This window comes from Sebastes fasciatus, chromosome 13 (assembly GCF_043250625.1).
Source record: "Sebastes fasciatus isolate fSebFas1 chromosome 13, fSebFas1.pri, whole genome shotgun sequence".
Classification (NCBI taxonomy): Eukaryota; Metazoa; Chordata; class Actinopteri; order Perciformes; family Sebastidae; genus Sebastes; species Sebastes fasciatus.
In genome coordinates this window covers 5148915-5166615 of record NC_133807.1, presented here as the reverse complement: position 1 = coordinate 5166615, position 17701 = coordinate 5148915, and the positions used below count along the sequence as shown (strand labels likewise).

Genomic DNA, 17701 nt, shown 5'->3' with positions numbered 1-17701 from the left:
AACAATCATCTTGAATCTTGAATTAGAAGAGACAGAAGATGCCATAGAAAAGCATGTAGGAGGTGAACATTGACGGCCTTGTTTGCAGGAAATTCATACTGTACATATTTGTAAAAAAAAAGAAAACTCAAATGTCATATTTGATTTTTTTTTATCTACTGTACTAAAAGGAAGCTTGACCAAATTCTTAAAAGCTCCACGAATGTGTATTTTAGTAATACGAAAGGCTTTGCTCATAGTGACGAACCCGCGCAGAATTATCACCAGATGTTTGCCATAAAACGTCCTAAAATGATGAAATATGTCAGATGTTGAGTTTTCAGCTTGGTCTGCTGCTCCCAAGAAGCAAAAAAAAAAGAAGTCATTCATCAATGCAGCTTTAAATTGCTGTCAATAAAAGTAATTTATCGTAACCTTATTCATAATAATATGGAAGCACATTTCTGCCAGGAAAAAGAAATAATAGATGGAAGAAGAAGACATTTTCATGGCCTCTTTAAGTAAAGACTTTATACTTTCTAAGTAAAAAAAAAAAGTCATACTTTTGACTTAGCAAGTTATTTTCATGTTTTTCATTCCATATACTTCATCAGTTTTTTTTCTTTTCCTGGTGGAAATGTGTTACCATAAAGATAAAGTAAAAGTACACAATAAAGTGTACATGATCAGTAGTCTATCTGTTGTAAAAACATCAGCAGCATCAAGTGAGATCAGATTTAGTTTGACTGTGTGATGAGTGACCAAAAGGCAATGATTACCTGTAATTCATACAATACATGAGGCTACGTGTCTGGCGATGTCTGCGATAGTTTTAGGGTTAGTAGTTATAGTCAGTTGCTGAGGAGGCGGGGTTTGAGATAGTGACATCATGGATTTGACCGGATTAGCTGGTCTCGGGTTCCTATAATAGCATAATAGCAGACGTAGGATCACCTGTCCCAAATCCTATCTGCAGCCATTACAAGTCAGAGAGCCAGAGCGCTGAGGGCTTGTTAACCTTCGAGCTCCGCTGTGGGATTAAGGTAACGAGGATTGGAGTGCACAGACACCCTGATGAGAAGCATATGGGAGATACTAACTCCACTAAATAAACTCCATACAAGCTTCCAACGCAAGGTTACTGGACGTTAAGACGATGGAAATGCTTATGATTGAGCTAGAGATGTTCTGTGTGCATGGGTCATTCATTCACATACTAATATTGAGACCTTCTAATTACTACAGGTCAAACAAACAAGAGCATTGTTCTACAAGATTAGAACAGGGCTTTACTGGAGTCAGTGAGAGTTTACTAGTCTTATGAAGTGCATTGCTGCTCCGACCGCCGATGTTTTTCTGACTTCTGAGGTCCTGAAAAACTCTAAGTTGTTTGAAAATGTAACATAAAATGTAGTTAAAGGAAATTATTACACGGTGTTTAATACTCGATCCTGATTGGTCAATCATGGCGTTCTGCGCTCTGTAATTTCTCTATAAAAGACCGTTGCCATGTATAGCAGACTGTTGCTATGGGCGCAGCTCTGATGTCGGACTCTGGAGGACCATTTTTGTCAAAATATTGATTTCTTCAGTAAGTAGCCGTGTAATAAGTGGGATAATGTACAGCTAGTGGGTCATTGTTGTGAAAGAATTCCCTTCAGGGCGATGAGAGACTCCTCCCCTCCGCTTCGTCAGTGCAGCATCGCCCTGTCGGGGGATTCTTTCACAACAATGACCGGCTCGCTGCACATTATCCCTTACTTAAACGTTATTAATAACGCACGATAAATTAGCAATGATATGATAAATGTTGTGGCGCCCCTGGCCCTTCCTCGAGGCACGCCTCTTTGGGAACCACTGCACTAGAGTCTGCAGTGGTCAAATTGCCACAATACAAAACTGTTGGCTGAACAAACAACATACTGATGATTTCCATGTTTTTATAGGTTTGATAGTAATGGAGCTAAAATATAAAGTTCATCCTTTAGTCCAACTTTCATGAAAATCAATGAATTCGTTTTTCAAGATAACGTTGACAGGACAGTGGCGCTAAAGGTCATGGTCAGGGGTCACCAACACCTTTTTAGAATGATCTTCTGAGGACAGGGTTTTAGAAATGCAGCTCTCCTGAAAAAGTCTATTTATTTGGACATAGATATTTGGCCAGTAGGATATTAATGCAGTAAACTGTTCAATTATATTTTTTATAATTCTGTTTCAAAGCTGTCTTTACACTTCCAGAATTACAATTCTGGTGGAGAAATACTGAATCCTTTATTTAATTGTGTTTGCTCACAAAAAGTAGTCAAATTCAAATCGAATGAGTCTAAAAAATACTGGAATCAGCATCGTAGATAAAAAAAAAAACCCATTTAAGACACATCGGGTTAGCTAAAGAAATGCATTAACACAAAGCCGAAAACAAAGGTATTTTTCTCAGCTGATAAATAAGAAGTTGATGTTGGGAGATCGTGTACTGTACATTTTAAACTGTTGAATATCAACTCCTACAGGTTGCTAAAGTCCCCAAAAATTCCCATGCAAAATACCAGGGGTGACCCCGAATAGTGGACTATTCGATGATTGGATCTGAGGAGCCTGATCACAGTGGAAGCATCGCATTGGCAGTAACATGTGGCTATGAAATAAAAGATCAATTCCATTCTGAATACATGGGGGTGCTGAATGTCTGATTTTACGCAGGATTGCTTGTTTTTTTCCCAATAAATCATCATATATAGCCTATTTCGGGATAAATATCAGACTATACTGTTCAAAAATTTGAAAATAACTCATGCTTTCAATCAATCTCTTCAGTGTGCGTGAATAAATCAGCATCTAGACAAAGTTGCAATCTCCAAATTTGCAAAACCAATTTGTTATTAGTCTATTAGCTGCTGTGCATCTCTCCCCCTCTCGCTCTCCCACCCCTTCTCTCTCTCTAAACCCAACCGGTCCCGGTTCTGCTCGAGGTTTCTACCCGCTAAACGGGGAGTTTTTCCTGGCCACAGCGCATAACAATGCATGCTCATGTATGGGATCTCTTGTAGGGGCTCTAAACTATACAGTACGGTCTAGACCTGCTCTATATAAAAAGCGTCTTAAGATACTAACTTCTGTTATGATTTGACGCCATATAAAAATAAACTGAATTGAATTGAGTCGGAGCAGCGTCTTGGCCTCAGAAAGGCTAAATAACAACAACATAAGGCTACTGCTTCAAAATCAAAGAACAGGCCTACATGTGTTAATCAGAGCTCTCACATAATAACGTTGTATTTCAAATATATGAATCAAGTCAGCTGGGAGAGGCGCATGGAAACAGTGATTTGCGGCTTGCAGCTCTCTCTCTCTCTCTCTCTCTCTCTCTCTCTCTCTCTCTCTCTCTCTCTCTCTCTCTCTCTCTCTCTCTCTCTCTCTCTCTCTCTCTCTCTCTCTCTCTCTCTCTCTCTCTCTGTCGTTGACTGTCCCTTCACTTCCCTGTCATGTCCCTTCTGTCTGTGGATTACTACAATGGGGGAAATTGAATTAGGGCTGAAAGCCCTGTCCATTATTCTGAAACAACAGCTAAGTACTCACATGTATCTCAGCCAATACTTTTGTTGTTTTTACTATTTTTTTTATAGATACATAAAGCTTAAGCAGAGGGTGACCAATGAGCAAAAAAACAACAACAAAAATGTAATAGGCAAGACTCGACCGATCAGATTCGACTATTTAAATTCTTCGTCAGGGACGCCATTAAAACATTCAGAGAACACGACCTCAGGGTCCTCTGTGGTAGCTACGGCCCGGTCTGAGAGCTGTGACTATAAAATGTAACAGTAGTGTATCTTTGTCTTCTCAACACGAACACTTCCTCAGTTTAAACTTGTGACGACCTGTAAGCCACAACTGTTTCCGAGCTGCAGCTCTGACTTCTAATGCTCTGATACTGTTTCTAAAGACAGCGGGATGGTAAACGGTCCACAGCAGGGATCAGCTGGGCACCTGACGGTGTCCTCAGAGCAGAGGACACCCAGCTGGCTGCAGCCCTCCAGGGTGCCAGCTTTGGTAGAGAACAGGGAGAAGCTGCGGCTAAGCTTTAAAAAGTGACATGAAAGCACCTTACACAGTTTGACTGACGATTGATCTCTGGTTAAGTGTAGTTCAAAACAGATTTCATATGCTTCTACATGCACACATTGCACAGCACTTAACAATGAGAATACAGAGCGGTTATTTCTATGACGTTTACTGTTTTTTTGCCTGCTCTACATGTCCAGGCATTATGAATCCACTTGGCTTCCACTACAGGTGCTTTCCCTGTGCACATTTGTTTCTCATTGAGAGTAAATGACTTCTTCCCCATCATGATTTCAATGTGCACGCAGCGCCAGCCTCAAAGCAGATGGGTTACCGCAAGGCAAATACAAGTAATCAAGGGAGTAAAGTAAAAAACGTTGGTACCGTAATTTTAAAAATGTTTTTCCACATGTTGTCATGGAAATGGACACTGTAATGGACACTGTAAACTGACTACTGGATTACTGTAAACAAATGATCTAAACAGCATTTGTATAGAAGTGATTTTGTCCCAAGCTTTTTGATCCATATAAGCGGTTGATCACTGTAACCGTGATCACTATAATCAGTTTCCACTCTAATCAAATTACCAAAAACCAGCAGACACACAGTGAACCCTGAGCTTTTGGGGCCCCTGGAAGTCTGGGATCGAAAAGAAATGATGTCCTAATGTCTTTTCCTAATCTCTTCCTTGACCTCGATGGAAAACACCATGAGGTCAAGGAAAGATGTGAAGGAGAATTCCTGATTAACATCATTATTATTTTACCTTAAGTTTACAGTACATTTAATTTGTTGAAAATTTATTTCACACGTGTTTCCCTGTTTTTGTCACTGAGTTTCGACCAGTTTGTGACACACTACACACTTTATAATTTACATACCAGAATTTTTCCATGCTGTACTGAAAACAAATTCCACAGACTCTGGCTGTGTGTTCATTGAAGTGAAGCTTAGTTTTATTTGACTGGAGCCCCAGGAAATAACCAGTATGCTACTCCTGTGCTGGAAAGCGTCTGTACTTGGATGTACCAGTACCTATCAATGACTGGCTAAAAAACACAAACGTCGGAGGATAGCGAGTACTACTCATCCATCTTGGTTACGTCTCTGGTCTGATCTGGAGCTCACAGCTGATGGGTACGTGGTTTGTTTACATGGTGTAACAGAAAGTGTATATTTAAAGGGACTGTATGTAAGTTTTTACACGTATAAATGTTTTTAATCATTGTATTGCCAATGTGTGAACAGGTTTTAACCTAACTTAAAAAATAGGACCTTATATGACTGTTGGTTTCCTCTATCAGCCCTGTAAACTGCTTTTAATGTGAAGAATGCGGGATGTTTTTTTCAGGGAAAATCCAACGGATGTGACCTCATGCTCGCTTGTGAGTGCCTTTATTTCCAGCTCCGCTTACAGGGCTAACAATATGCAGCGATAGCTAATGTTCGGTTAGAAATGGAGTCTGCTAACGCCAACAAACGACCAGCCCGTACCACAACTCAGACTCCAATATGGCAATATCCATATTATGGCTATATCTGGTGAAACCCGTCTTACAAAACAGGTGTGTGACCGACGTCTGAGGGAAAACTAGGATCAACATCGTCCGAGCCTGCGATTCATGGAGGGACCTTTGTTTGTTTATTTGGGTCAAAATCAAAACCGACCCCGAGCTGCCAAAATTCCTATTGGACAGGTCAGCTAACATTACTGCCAATCCATTTCTGATTCTTACATAGAGCCCCTTTAATGCCAGGATTAGACTACACAATATTTTTGATGGTTACGATGGTCACTATGTCAGATTAGACGATTGAGAGTCATAAAATCTGAAGACACAGAGTCACATGATTTTTTTTCCAGATTACCTGTCTCATGCACTACTGTCAGGATATAGTGACCGTTTTATATAAATAACTTTTTTTTAATCATATTTGCTCCATCTACCCACTGCAGCTTTAAAGGTCCCATATTGTAAAAAGTGAGATTTTCATGTCTTTTATATCATAAAACAGGTTTAAGTGCTTTTTAAATACTGTTAAAACTATTAAAACGCTCAATATACAGAGAAATACACACAGCCTGTATTCAAAAACTGTGCGTTTGAAACAAACCAATTGGATTTCTGTCCAATTTGTGATGTCACAAATATACAATATTTAGACCATTTGACGGTTTTGAACGCAAATATTCTAAATGTTTCCCCAGTTTATTTCCTGTTGCGGTGTATGTCAACGAAATCAGCTGACAGGAAGTAAACATGGACCAAAGCTGTTTCCTAGCAACGCAGTTCTGTTGAAATGCGCTAAAACAGAGCGTTTCAGACAGAAGGTGAATACAGGTATATTCAGACAGACGGTACAAGAAAAATAATGTGTTTTTTGAACATTAAAGCATGTAAACATGTTCTAGTAGAAACCCAAAATACAAACATGAACCTGAAAATGAGCATGATATGTCCCCTTTAAAGGTCCCATATTGTAAAAAGGGAGATTTTCACGTCTTTTATATCATAAAGCAGGTTAAAGTGATATATAAATACTGTGAAAGTATCAAAACAATCAATCCACGGAGAAATACACATAGCCCGTATTCAGAAACTGCGTTTGAAACAAGCCGTTGGGATTTCTGTCCATTTGTGATGTCACAAATCTACAATATTTAGACCATTTCACAGTTTTTAAACGTAAACATACTTAATGGATCCCCAGTTTATTTCCTGTTGCAGTGTATGTGAATGACATCAGCTGACAGGATGTAAACACGGACCACAGCTGTTTCCTACCAACACAATTCCATTGCCACTCCGTTGAAATGCGCCAAAACAGAGCGTTTCAGAGAGAGGGTTAATACAGGTATATTCAGACGGACAGTACGAGAAAAATACTGTGTTTTTTTTAACTTTAAAGCATGTAAACATGTTCTAGTAGAAACCCAAAATACAAACATGAACTTGAAAATGAGCACGATATGTCCCCTTTAAATAAGGTGACTGGCACGAATTCTTCCAAGCAGGTAGACTACTTAACCTTAGATGTCGTACGGGCTGTTTTTCTTAATTGGACCTTGAATGCAGCAGCAGCACTGACTCCTGTGGATCAGTAGTGTCTCATGTTGTGTCTCATCTCTCTCGGCCAGTAGAACTGTGTCCCCGCTGCGGTGCCTCTGCTGAGGAGACACTGAAATTTGGTCAAACAGATGGATAAAGGTCAGTCAGCAGGAAAAAAAAAGCCCACGTGTCGGTCAGATTAGAATCGGGCCGACAGAGCTTTCCCGTTACACCGGTGTCCGTCTCATTGATTTGAAGGGTTGAAGGTGGATGACTGCTGACACATCCACGCAGTCAGCGAAGGCACAGCCGGGTGACGAGCCGCAGAGCGCGGCGCAGAGCGATGCGCGCCAGGGTCCGGCTGTAAGGCTCCTGGTTCCTAGGGCTGAACACCTGGACCACGGTGGGATACTACAGCATGTCTCTGCTGAAACAGCGGGGGAGAGAACTCGAGCGTTTCGACGGACTTTCTCTCATTTACTGGTACGTGGAAACTAGTTTCTGGCTTCAACTCCTGCTGCGCGTTTGAGTGCGCTCTAGAACGCAACAGGCCCGCAGAACTTCATTACGGGTTTGGCTATTTCGAGCCTCCTCAAACATGCCTGAAGACGTCAATAGTGGATAATCAATATAGATTGGGCACACGTAAGCAATAAGGCTGTTGTGTCATGTGGCTCACTTGTTCTTCCCACAGCCAGTGGAGGCTCGGCACAGAGCGGCACAAATATAGCGGATTAAGCACAAAGTTATTAAATTAAATTTGAAGTGTGTTTGTTTTCGGTATGGGTGTGATGCCGAATTTGCCCGATTACCATTATGGTTTATAATATGCAGTATGATCAGTGTTGACTAATAATGTGTGTAACAAAACCTTTGGTTTTTGAAAATGGTCATTTTTAAATATTAACTTTCACCTGATGGGAAGTGTGTGTGTGTGTTGGTGGGGATGAGATTAGGTTGAGGTGATTTGGACTGTTTTTTTTTATTTTTCTTTGCACACATAGATAGGCCTATTTTTTTGTTTTTTTTAATGGTGTCAACGTATTATTTATTTTTCTAATTTAGAATAAATTTTTTAATTTTCTCAACAAAAAAAAATAACAACACAAGATAGAATAGAATATATCTTATCTTTATCTTTAAATGCAATCCACAAAAAGTGCAAGAAACAAACTAACGTGCCTCTAAAACTATAAAAAAAATAATAAAAACACACATACCACACACACACAACATTCACATTCTGCAGGTATTGCACGACTCATATCATTATTGCACAGTGAATATTTACAAGATGTTCAAGTTTTTGCTGTGTTAAACGGTTTTAAATATTTCAAAATGAAAGGAAAATTGTCATTTTGGTAACTTTACTGCTACCTTAGATTGTAACACTTGTTTTAATAATTACTCAATGTAAAACCCTGCAGATTAAGCACATTCATAATTAACACTATAACAATACATCATGTGTTCAGTTAGATTTGAGTATTTAAGGAGTGGGGTGAAACCTCTTTAAGCTTAATGTTACTTCCAGTGTGATTTTTAAATTGCATTGACAAAATGAAGCAACGTAATGCAGTGCCAATGACTGAGTTATTATTATTATTATTATTGAACTGCCATATGGGGGTTACATTACACAATGTTTAGAGCCAAATAGGAAACACATTTAGCATCTATAAAGCAACATACAAATCACTTCTCTCAAGGCAAAATATGAACAATATGTGAGTTTTCCCAAATCAAACCAGCTAAATAAAGCTGAAATGTGAAAGTAGGGCAGTTTGGAGAGTTCATTTTGTTCTTGTGATCTGTCCTGAGGGGAGGAGTCAGTCAGCTAAATGTGTTGTTGCTGAGTGGACTGTTGAGGCTGGGTCAGCCGGGGGAGCGCTTAAAGGCGAGCTGAAGTGAGAGCGATGACTCTGTTGGTTATAGCCCCTCTTTCCTGGATGACACCCGCTTTTTGCCGGCCCGAGTCTCTCCCGCAAACAGAACCACCCCTAACGTTTCCCTCATGATTCTCTCCTCCCAGAAGTTACCCGAGCTCTGGGACTATTTTCTAATTTACGTCTCGGGAGCCCTAGAGTTTAATCCTGACAGCAAAGACATAGACCTGGGAATGTTTCCTCTCAGGATGAACCCCACCATTAAGACCAGGTAGGTGAGACACATGCAGGGAGAGAGTCAGGAGCAGCGCTGTGGAGGGATGTTTAATAATCTGCTGAGAAGCTGCTGCTGCTGCTTTAAACGGCTGCCAGGGGAGAGGTCAGTTTTTAAAAAAAAAGTCTACGAGGAGTGTCGGAATAAAGTCAAACATGCACTTATACATGATATACAAGATAAAGCTCAGCCGTATTGAGAAAACAGTAGAATGAGTCATATGGAATTGTGATTTGTAGATCGGAATCAACATTTTGTGAGATTGCACACAAAGTTTTGCTGTTTTGTAGGAATACAAAGCAGAAACCGGTTTGTTACGTTTGTACGTCTGAGGTTTGTATTTGGTAATCTTTAGTAGTACAAAGAAATAATCGTAAACTCATCATAGATTCATATTAAAAATTGTAACAAAAAGCAGTAGTTTTTTAAAATGCCTTATTTTGCGATTTACCGTAAACAAACTTTATACTAATAAATAAAGTAATGTACTCTTGATTAACACCTGAAATGTCTGTGTTAAAGGGTGGTGAACTCTATTTCACATGTGTAGATGTGACTGTAAGTCAGGGGTTGTGCAGAAGGTTGGTAAGGAAGGACTTGACTGGGTGGAATGGTAATGATTCATGGACATCCTGACTTATTTCTGAATTTGTATTCATGCAATGCATAAAACTGCCCTGTAGTCGGATAATCTGTCACTCAAACTGAAAGCTGTAGTAGAATATATCTTGTAAGGTTGTTTGGCTGCAGTAGTGGTTATACAGTATATGAAACCATAATGACTCCTAATGATTTGCTGAGAACAACAAAAAAAGCCAAATGTGGAATGAAGCGAGCATTGCGCCGGTCAACAGGACTGTTCAGTATTGAAGACTGGAGTTTTCTTTAATGATCACTATAGCCAGGGTTCCCTACTTCATGTGTGGTCCGTGATCCACCGGTTCGTCTCTTTCATAGTGACAAATAACTTCTACTGAAGCTATAGATGATGTGTAACAGTAACCATTCTGGTGGCAGTGTGGTCTGATGGTTGGGGTCTTATTTTAGGACGGCATTAATAGCTTTCACACGTGTAGTGTGGTCCGCTGTTGCCTTTTAGTTCGGCTTTGTTTCTTCTTCACACTGACTTATTACAAGTGAACAAAGAGGATTCATTATGGGCTGACAGGTAACTGGGCAGTTTTGCTGATGTCATCCTGCATCATTAGCGTTATATCATGTGACTGACAGCAGGTCATGCTGTACTGTACCAAAGAGTATAGAAGCAAAGAGATGAAGCGATTTAGCGCTCCGCTTGTCCATCCGTCTGTCCGGCCAAGCTACATTGTGCTCAATAGACTAATTCCATTAGTTCCAAAAGGGCAAAAAAACTTTGGCCCTACCTTATTAGGGGTCAAGCGGTGAGCGGGGGTATGTTTTTGGAAATCTGCAGATATTTTTTTTTGAGGTAGATAAACTTCCCAGTAGGAACACTTAAACAGTCCTTATTTAAATCATTGCGTCCTAAAAGTAGTAAAATTAACTAACAGCTGAATTCAGAGTTATTTTCCTCGCCATAATGAACATGCATCAGACCCACGGGACTGCACCGCCCTGCACGCTCATATGACATATCGGGTTCTGCCGGCTTCCTGCTAGCTGTATGCGGCTGTAATAACGGATATATTGTCTGTAATTCATCGCTTTTATTATCTTTTAATACACCTATGGACTGTATGCTGTGAGCCTGTACCGTGGTGGATGTATTAACGTCTTTGTTCCCAAACAACCGGCTATCGGCCAGGAGCTAGTAGCGCTGGTAGCACGACATAAACAGGATTTAATGGAGTTGTAGGCTATTTACTAACACGCAGGCCAAAAGACCAGGACACAACCTCTTCTACATCCATGGTCTGTGGTCTATTGGACTCCATTTGGATCCTTGACATGAAAAAGTTAGAGATTGCGCTCAAAATCTGTGTGCTGGATTTTTCTAACTTCTATTAATAAGATAAGATATACTTTTATTGTCCTCATGGGGAAATGTTTCCTCTCATCTTATCTTATCTTATCTTATCTTATCTTATCACCGATATCCGATCCGGTATCGCATCCCTAATTTTAATTGTTCAACACAGGCCATTTCGGTAGAGACATTAAATATATGACAATAGAACAGAATTAATTGTTTTACTTTTGTACAGCACTTTTTAGGCAGATGTTTTACTGGCGTCCTTTGATAATACAGCAGCCTCCTTCAGTCCAAAATGGCGGAGGCGTAGCTCTGCTGCTGCTTCCTGATGTTACAATGGAGCTTTCACTTATCAGTATAAGTTCTTTGACTGTACTGAACCTGATGTATTCATTGTCACTACGAGTTACTGCGTTGCTGCTACATTTCACTTGTTTGACTCACTTTTTAATGAGGAACTGTTGAAAGAACAACACATCTTCAGCTGTGTTCTACGGGCAAAATCTCACAAACAACAATGATCCTGCATGATTATAAATCAGATTCATACTGTAGCTCTCTTAGGAGATCCGTGAACGTTGATGATCAGCATTTAATAATAGTTTAGCTTTTGAATTAATGCTAAAATCATACACCAATCCTATGGTTAGTCTGCTTTGATTTCACACCACAAGTGAACCGCCCCCAAGCTGACTTGGAACTAAATAGGACAGGGGTCAGCAACCTTCACTATCAAAAGAGCCATTTTAAGCCAAAAAAAACTGTCTGGAGCCGCAAAACATTTGAGCATTGGCTGTGAAAGGTAACACAGCCTATAGGTCTAACTATATAGTATATAAGTCTAATGCAGCGAGGGCTTAAGTGCAAATGTACTACGAAGTATTAGGGCCACATTGAGGGAAAAAAAGGTCATAATATTACGAGAATAAAGTCATAACTTTACGAGAAAAAAAGTGGTAATATTACCAGAATAATATAACGAGAATAAAGTCATAACTTTACGAGAAAAAAAGTGGTAATATTACGAGAATAATATAACGAGAATAAAGTCATAACTTTACGAGAAAAAAAAGTCATAATCATAATATTACGACTTTTTATCTCGTAAACCTATGACTTTATTCTCGTAATATTATGACTTTATTCTCGAGATCTCCGATTTTTTTTTTCCTCAATGTGGCCCTAATATTCCGCCGTACTGTTGTACCATAGACCTACAACAATGATAAATAAAAAATGAAAATGTAAACAAAAAACAGTTATTCATTTCGGAGCCACAGGTTGCAGACCCCTGAAATAGGAGAAGATGCTTATGGACATTAAGCAGATTCTACATGTCATTCCTGTTAATGTAGATGCTTTAATCTAATTCATTCTCCGTTCTGAAACATTTGAAGAGAGATACATGGAGCATGAATCACACACCACAGCTGCCAACACAGATCAAACAGGATGTTGAGAAAGTGGGACAGATGGTGCACTGCTGAGTACAAAACACTGTTCTTTTCTTTTTCTGTCTCTTCCACTTCAATTTCATATTTTGCTTTTGGCACTAGATGCTTGGGCTAGACAGAACCCACGGGTCAACTTTGGCCTTTTGTTCAATTTCAAATATCAGCCTGTCGGTCTCGCTCACCTCTGATATGATGGAAGGACGTTCCTGCTGTGACACATCCGTATTGTTTTTTTCTATCAGGTGTTTAAAATGATACATGTGTATTGGGAGGATTTTAGAGAGATTGAAAACGGATTTGTGGAACAGACCCAGAGGCTGGGCAGGGTTTTAGGCTAGCTTATTGGAAATTGACAGGGGGGGATAGAAGGACGGGATGGAGAACTGTAGAACAGCAGGTGTTGAAGGAGAATGGACTGAATAGTTAATGGAGGCACCGGTAGACTGGAGAGGACTGATGGGGAGTAGAAGATCTTTACCTGGTGAATCGTCGTGACCCTTGGCTGAAGCTAGGCCCCGTCGGGGAGGAGGAGGTGGATAAGAAGGTAGAACTGTGGCAGGAATGCAGAGACAAAGGTTAGATGCAGGTTACAGACTGGTTATTTGGAGCTGAGGAGAAAAGATCAACACGGGGCAGCTGGGGTTAACGCTAGGGTTAACACTAGGGTTGGAAAATCTGTGAATATTCAAGGTGGCAGGAATTAATGGGAATTAACAGGAATAAAATGGAAATATAGGGGTTATTTGCTCAGGCTGTATTTACCATGTCATATGCAGATAGAAGCAAACTTTTTTTTTATCGTATCATAAGCAGACATAATTCATTCATTTGTCAAATAAATCCATTAGTTTGTCAAATACATCCGTTGTGAAATTTGCCATGCGTTGAGTTAACTAGCTTGCAAGATAACTAACGGGGAAAGGTACTTTAAAAATTCAAGCTGTCATTGTGAGCTGTGTGTACAACTCTACGATTCTACATTCTTTCATTTAGCAGAGGATTTTATCCAAAGCGGCGTACATCTGAGAGTTCGTACAACACAAGCAAGGATCTAGATAGGAGGGGACAATGTGAGTAAGTGCAGACAGCGGCTTCAAGTCCGAACGGACACGGGTGCCGATAGGCAGCGCACAGAAGCAATGCACAGGGTGGATGGCAGCGTTTTTTTGTTTGTCATCATCATCATTAACAACATCAACAACGTCATTAATGTTATCAGCATCAATATCATCGTCATTAACATCCTCAATATCATCATCATCAATATCATCATCATTAAATTCATCAATATCATCATCATCAATATCATCGTCATCAATATCATCGTAATCAATATCATCGTCATCAATATCATTGTCACTAACATCATCAATATCATCATCATCATTAACATCATCAATATCATCGTCATTATCACCCTCAATATCATCATCATCAATATCATCGTCATCAATACCATCGTCACTAACATCATCAATATCATCGTCACTAACATCATCAATATCATCGTCACTAACATCCTCAATATCATCGTCATTAACATCATCGTCATCAATATCATCGTCATTAACATCATCGTCATCAATATCATCGTCATTAACATCATCGTCATCAATATCATCGTCACTAACGTCCTCAATATCATCATCAATATCATCATCATCAGTAGCATCAGAGTCATTAGGTGCGGAGGTGTTCATGAAAGAGCTGGGTCTGTAGCTTTTTCTTAAAGGTGGAAAGAGACTCTCCGGATCGAATGGCGTTTGGTAACTCATTCCACCACCGGGGGACTACAGAGGAGAAGAGTCCAGCTAGCGACTTAGGGCCCTGTTGTGATGGGAGTACCAGGCAGCTTTCATTGGCAGAGCGTAGTGGACTGGAGGAAGTGTAGACCTGGATGAGGGAGTTCAGGTAGGAGGGAGACGTTTTTGTTGCTGTTTTGTAAGCGAGCAAACAGGGTTTTGAATTTGATGCGAGCGGAAACTGGGAGCCAACGGAGGGATATGAACAGTCGCGCTGCTGCGTTCTGGATCATCTGCAGAGGTTTGAATGTGCATGCAGGGAGGTCTGCTAGTAGGGAGTTGCAGTAGTCAGAAGTATTAAATTATTGAACCAGGGGGTTGGTCGTGCCTCTTTGGAGGGACCAAGTCTCATAGTGATCAGATACAAACTGCACAAAGTTACGTTTTTTTTTCTGATAAGAAATGTCCTTTTGTGCTCTTTATGCTGGAACTATCCATGTGCACAGCAGATCAATATGAAGGTAGTTATAAGGGCATTTGGAGTGGCACTCCAATTTGCGCCATTGCATTATTAGAGGTCAAAGGTCAAATTCTCTTGACCTCAGTGTCATGACAATGTGACTGATGGATAGATTATAGTCTAAGCTTTACAATGATATATGACTTCATGATATTGTGTGTTGGTTACCCTCTTTTATATTGTAATCTTTATGTAAAATTTTAAAACAAGATGGAACATTTTCAATGATGGAGGGATGAAAAAAAGAGTGATAGCACATAGACAGCTACCATTGCTGCAATGCTATCATGCAATTTCCAACACTAGGGACATAGGCCTTTAAAAAAATCACTATGAGACTTCGTCCCTCCAAAGTGGCACGACGGACAAATTTTGGGGGTCAGGCTCATGGACTGAAAGGTTTTGCATTCTTTCTTGGTACAATCCATCGGCTATCGGTCTGATGACGATTTAGCCTCTGGGGGGCAGCGGACAATTTCTGGGGTTCCGGTGCAGCCAGCGGATATCCGGGCCAAGACTTTGTTTCCCTGCTCATTTCGCTGCTTATCGTTTACAGTCCGATGAGCAACTTGTGTTGCGAAAATGGAGTTTGAGTTGAGAGACTATGTGTTCGACTGGATTGTTTCACAAGTAGCCAGTTTACAAGCTAATTTTAACTGTAAAAAGCTTAATCATTGTCAGATGATAGCCTGTGGGCTCTGAGATTGCATTTCAGCCAATGGGTTCCACCTCTTTTGCTTTCCACACGTTTTTTTTACCTGCATTCAACCAAAGATTTAAGCCAAAATCTTGTCCCGTTGCCTACAAATGCCTGGATACGAATGCAGAATCTGTTTATGGAGATTATTCGTGGCATAAATGTGATTTTGGAAGCAGTTTTTTGAAATTCAAATATTAGATCTACAATATTGACAGCCTTTCTTTAAAGGTCCCATATCGTGCTCATTTTTAGGTTCATACTTGTATTTTGTGTTTCTACTAGAACATGTTTATATGCTGTAATGTTAAAAAAAACGTTATTTTTCTCATACTGTCGGCTTGAATATGCCTGTATTTACCCTCTGTCTGAAACGCTCCGTTTTAGTGCATTTCAACGGAATTGGAACAGAATTGCGTTTCTAGGCAACAGTTTGGGTCCATGTTTTCTTCCTGTCAGCTGATGACATTCACATACACTGCAACCAGGAAATATACCGGAACACATTTAGAATGTTTATGTTTAAAACCGTGTAATGGTCTAAATATTGTATATTTGTGACATCACAAATGGAGAGAAACGGCTTGTTTCAAACGCACAATTTCTGAATACGAGCTGTGTGTATTTCTCCGTATATTGAGCGTTTTGATAGTTTAACAGTATTTATAACGCACTAAAACCTGCTTTATAATATAAAAGACATGAAAATCTCACTTTTTACAATATGGGTCCTTTAAAACTCACATATAGCACAGTTCATTTATTAACATTATTTTTTTTGTTTGGCGAGGTGTCCTTGACTTGATTTTTATTGTGAAAATGACCACAGGGCTGTGACAGTGCTGGCAGGTGTGACTGGATGCACTCTGACAGGTTATTTACTCGACTCCTGTCCTGTGGAATTCAGGCCTCTGGTGGCAACACACATCGCTTTAGTCCTGCTGTGACAGAGGAAAACAACATGCTCTCATTAAGTCACCTGGCCTTAGCGTCTCTCACCTCCTTATCTGGGACACATTGTTATGATGTACATATGTCCTTTGTTCCTTTCCTGTTCACTCAAGATCATTATTGCACAGATATACTGTGTGTGTAGAACACGGTCTGACAGTCCAGTAGAGTACAAAACGTCCTACTTTATTTAGAAAACGCCACTGATGTGGCTGTCACTGCTGCTTTAAATGTCTATCTCCTCCTAATGTGAAATTCTAAAGAGACTATAGACAGGCATTCTGGTAACTTAGGAAATCACTGAAGGAGTATATAAAGACAGGTTGAAGTAAATAGCAAACTACAATACTTCAGAACAGAGTAACTCTGGGAAAGGTATCTCAGAGCACAGATCTTTATTGATCTAAAATTTTGGAAAAACTACCCTAACCCGACGGTCAACGGTCAACGATTTATTTTTATTTTTTTATTTTTAAAGGGAGGGGGACCAGGGCTTGTAGTCATAAAACATCATCAGGTTAAAAGTAGCTCCTAAGTTATAGAGTTATTAAAACTAAAAATACTAGAATGGCACTCAGAGAGCGCAGACCTCCGCCAAGCTGCCCAAGTTCGATGCCCCCCCCCTCTCCGTGCAGCCTGCGCCCATCATCCACGTGTATTTTTGTTTATGATGAGATCAGCTGTACGTAGCGGAGCATCGTAAAACACTTCATTCAAACTTGACAGAAACAAAGTAAAACTCACCTAAACCGTCGTCGTTACTCTTTCCAACAATCACCAAGTGTGCTTTGGTCGAACTCAACTGTAATTTCACCGAGTTTAATGTGAAAAAATGCTGGATCTAGTGTCATCAGTTACACTGCGCATGTCTTAAAGCCTGTGGTTTTACTGCACAGGCTGAACGGAATTATTAAAAAAACAAAAACATTCCATGATCCGGATTGCCACCAAAATCCAATGGATTGTTCATTGTGCCACACCCCAACCCTCCAAAAAATTTCATTCAAATCCATCATGGACTTTCGGAGTAATCCTGCTAACAGACAAACCAACAAACCAACGCCGGTGAAAACACAACTTCCTTCCTAGGCCAGTAATGAATGTGTCAGTACTAACTTTATGACTCCTA

At 40.0% G+C, this 17701-nt stretch overlaps 1 protein-coding gene across 2 annotated transcripts in view; it reads left to right on the top strand.

The window, feature by feature from the left end:
* Positions 1-7136: 7136 nt before the first annotated feature.
* Positions 7137-17701, top strand: part of LOC141780000 (syntaxin-binding protein 4) — a 94313-nt gene continuing 83748 nt past the window's right edge. Inside the window, exons 1-2 of one of the 2 annotated variants that reach the window (XM_074655042.1) lie at positions 7137-7256; positions 7356-7580. In XM_074655042.1, coding sequence (XP_074511143.1) covers positions 7516-7580 — 65 coding nt within the window. In that variant the 5' untranslated portion in view covers positions 7137-7256; positions 7356-7515. The other variant, XM_074655041.1, reaches the window with a different exon arrangement.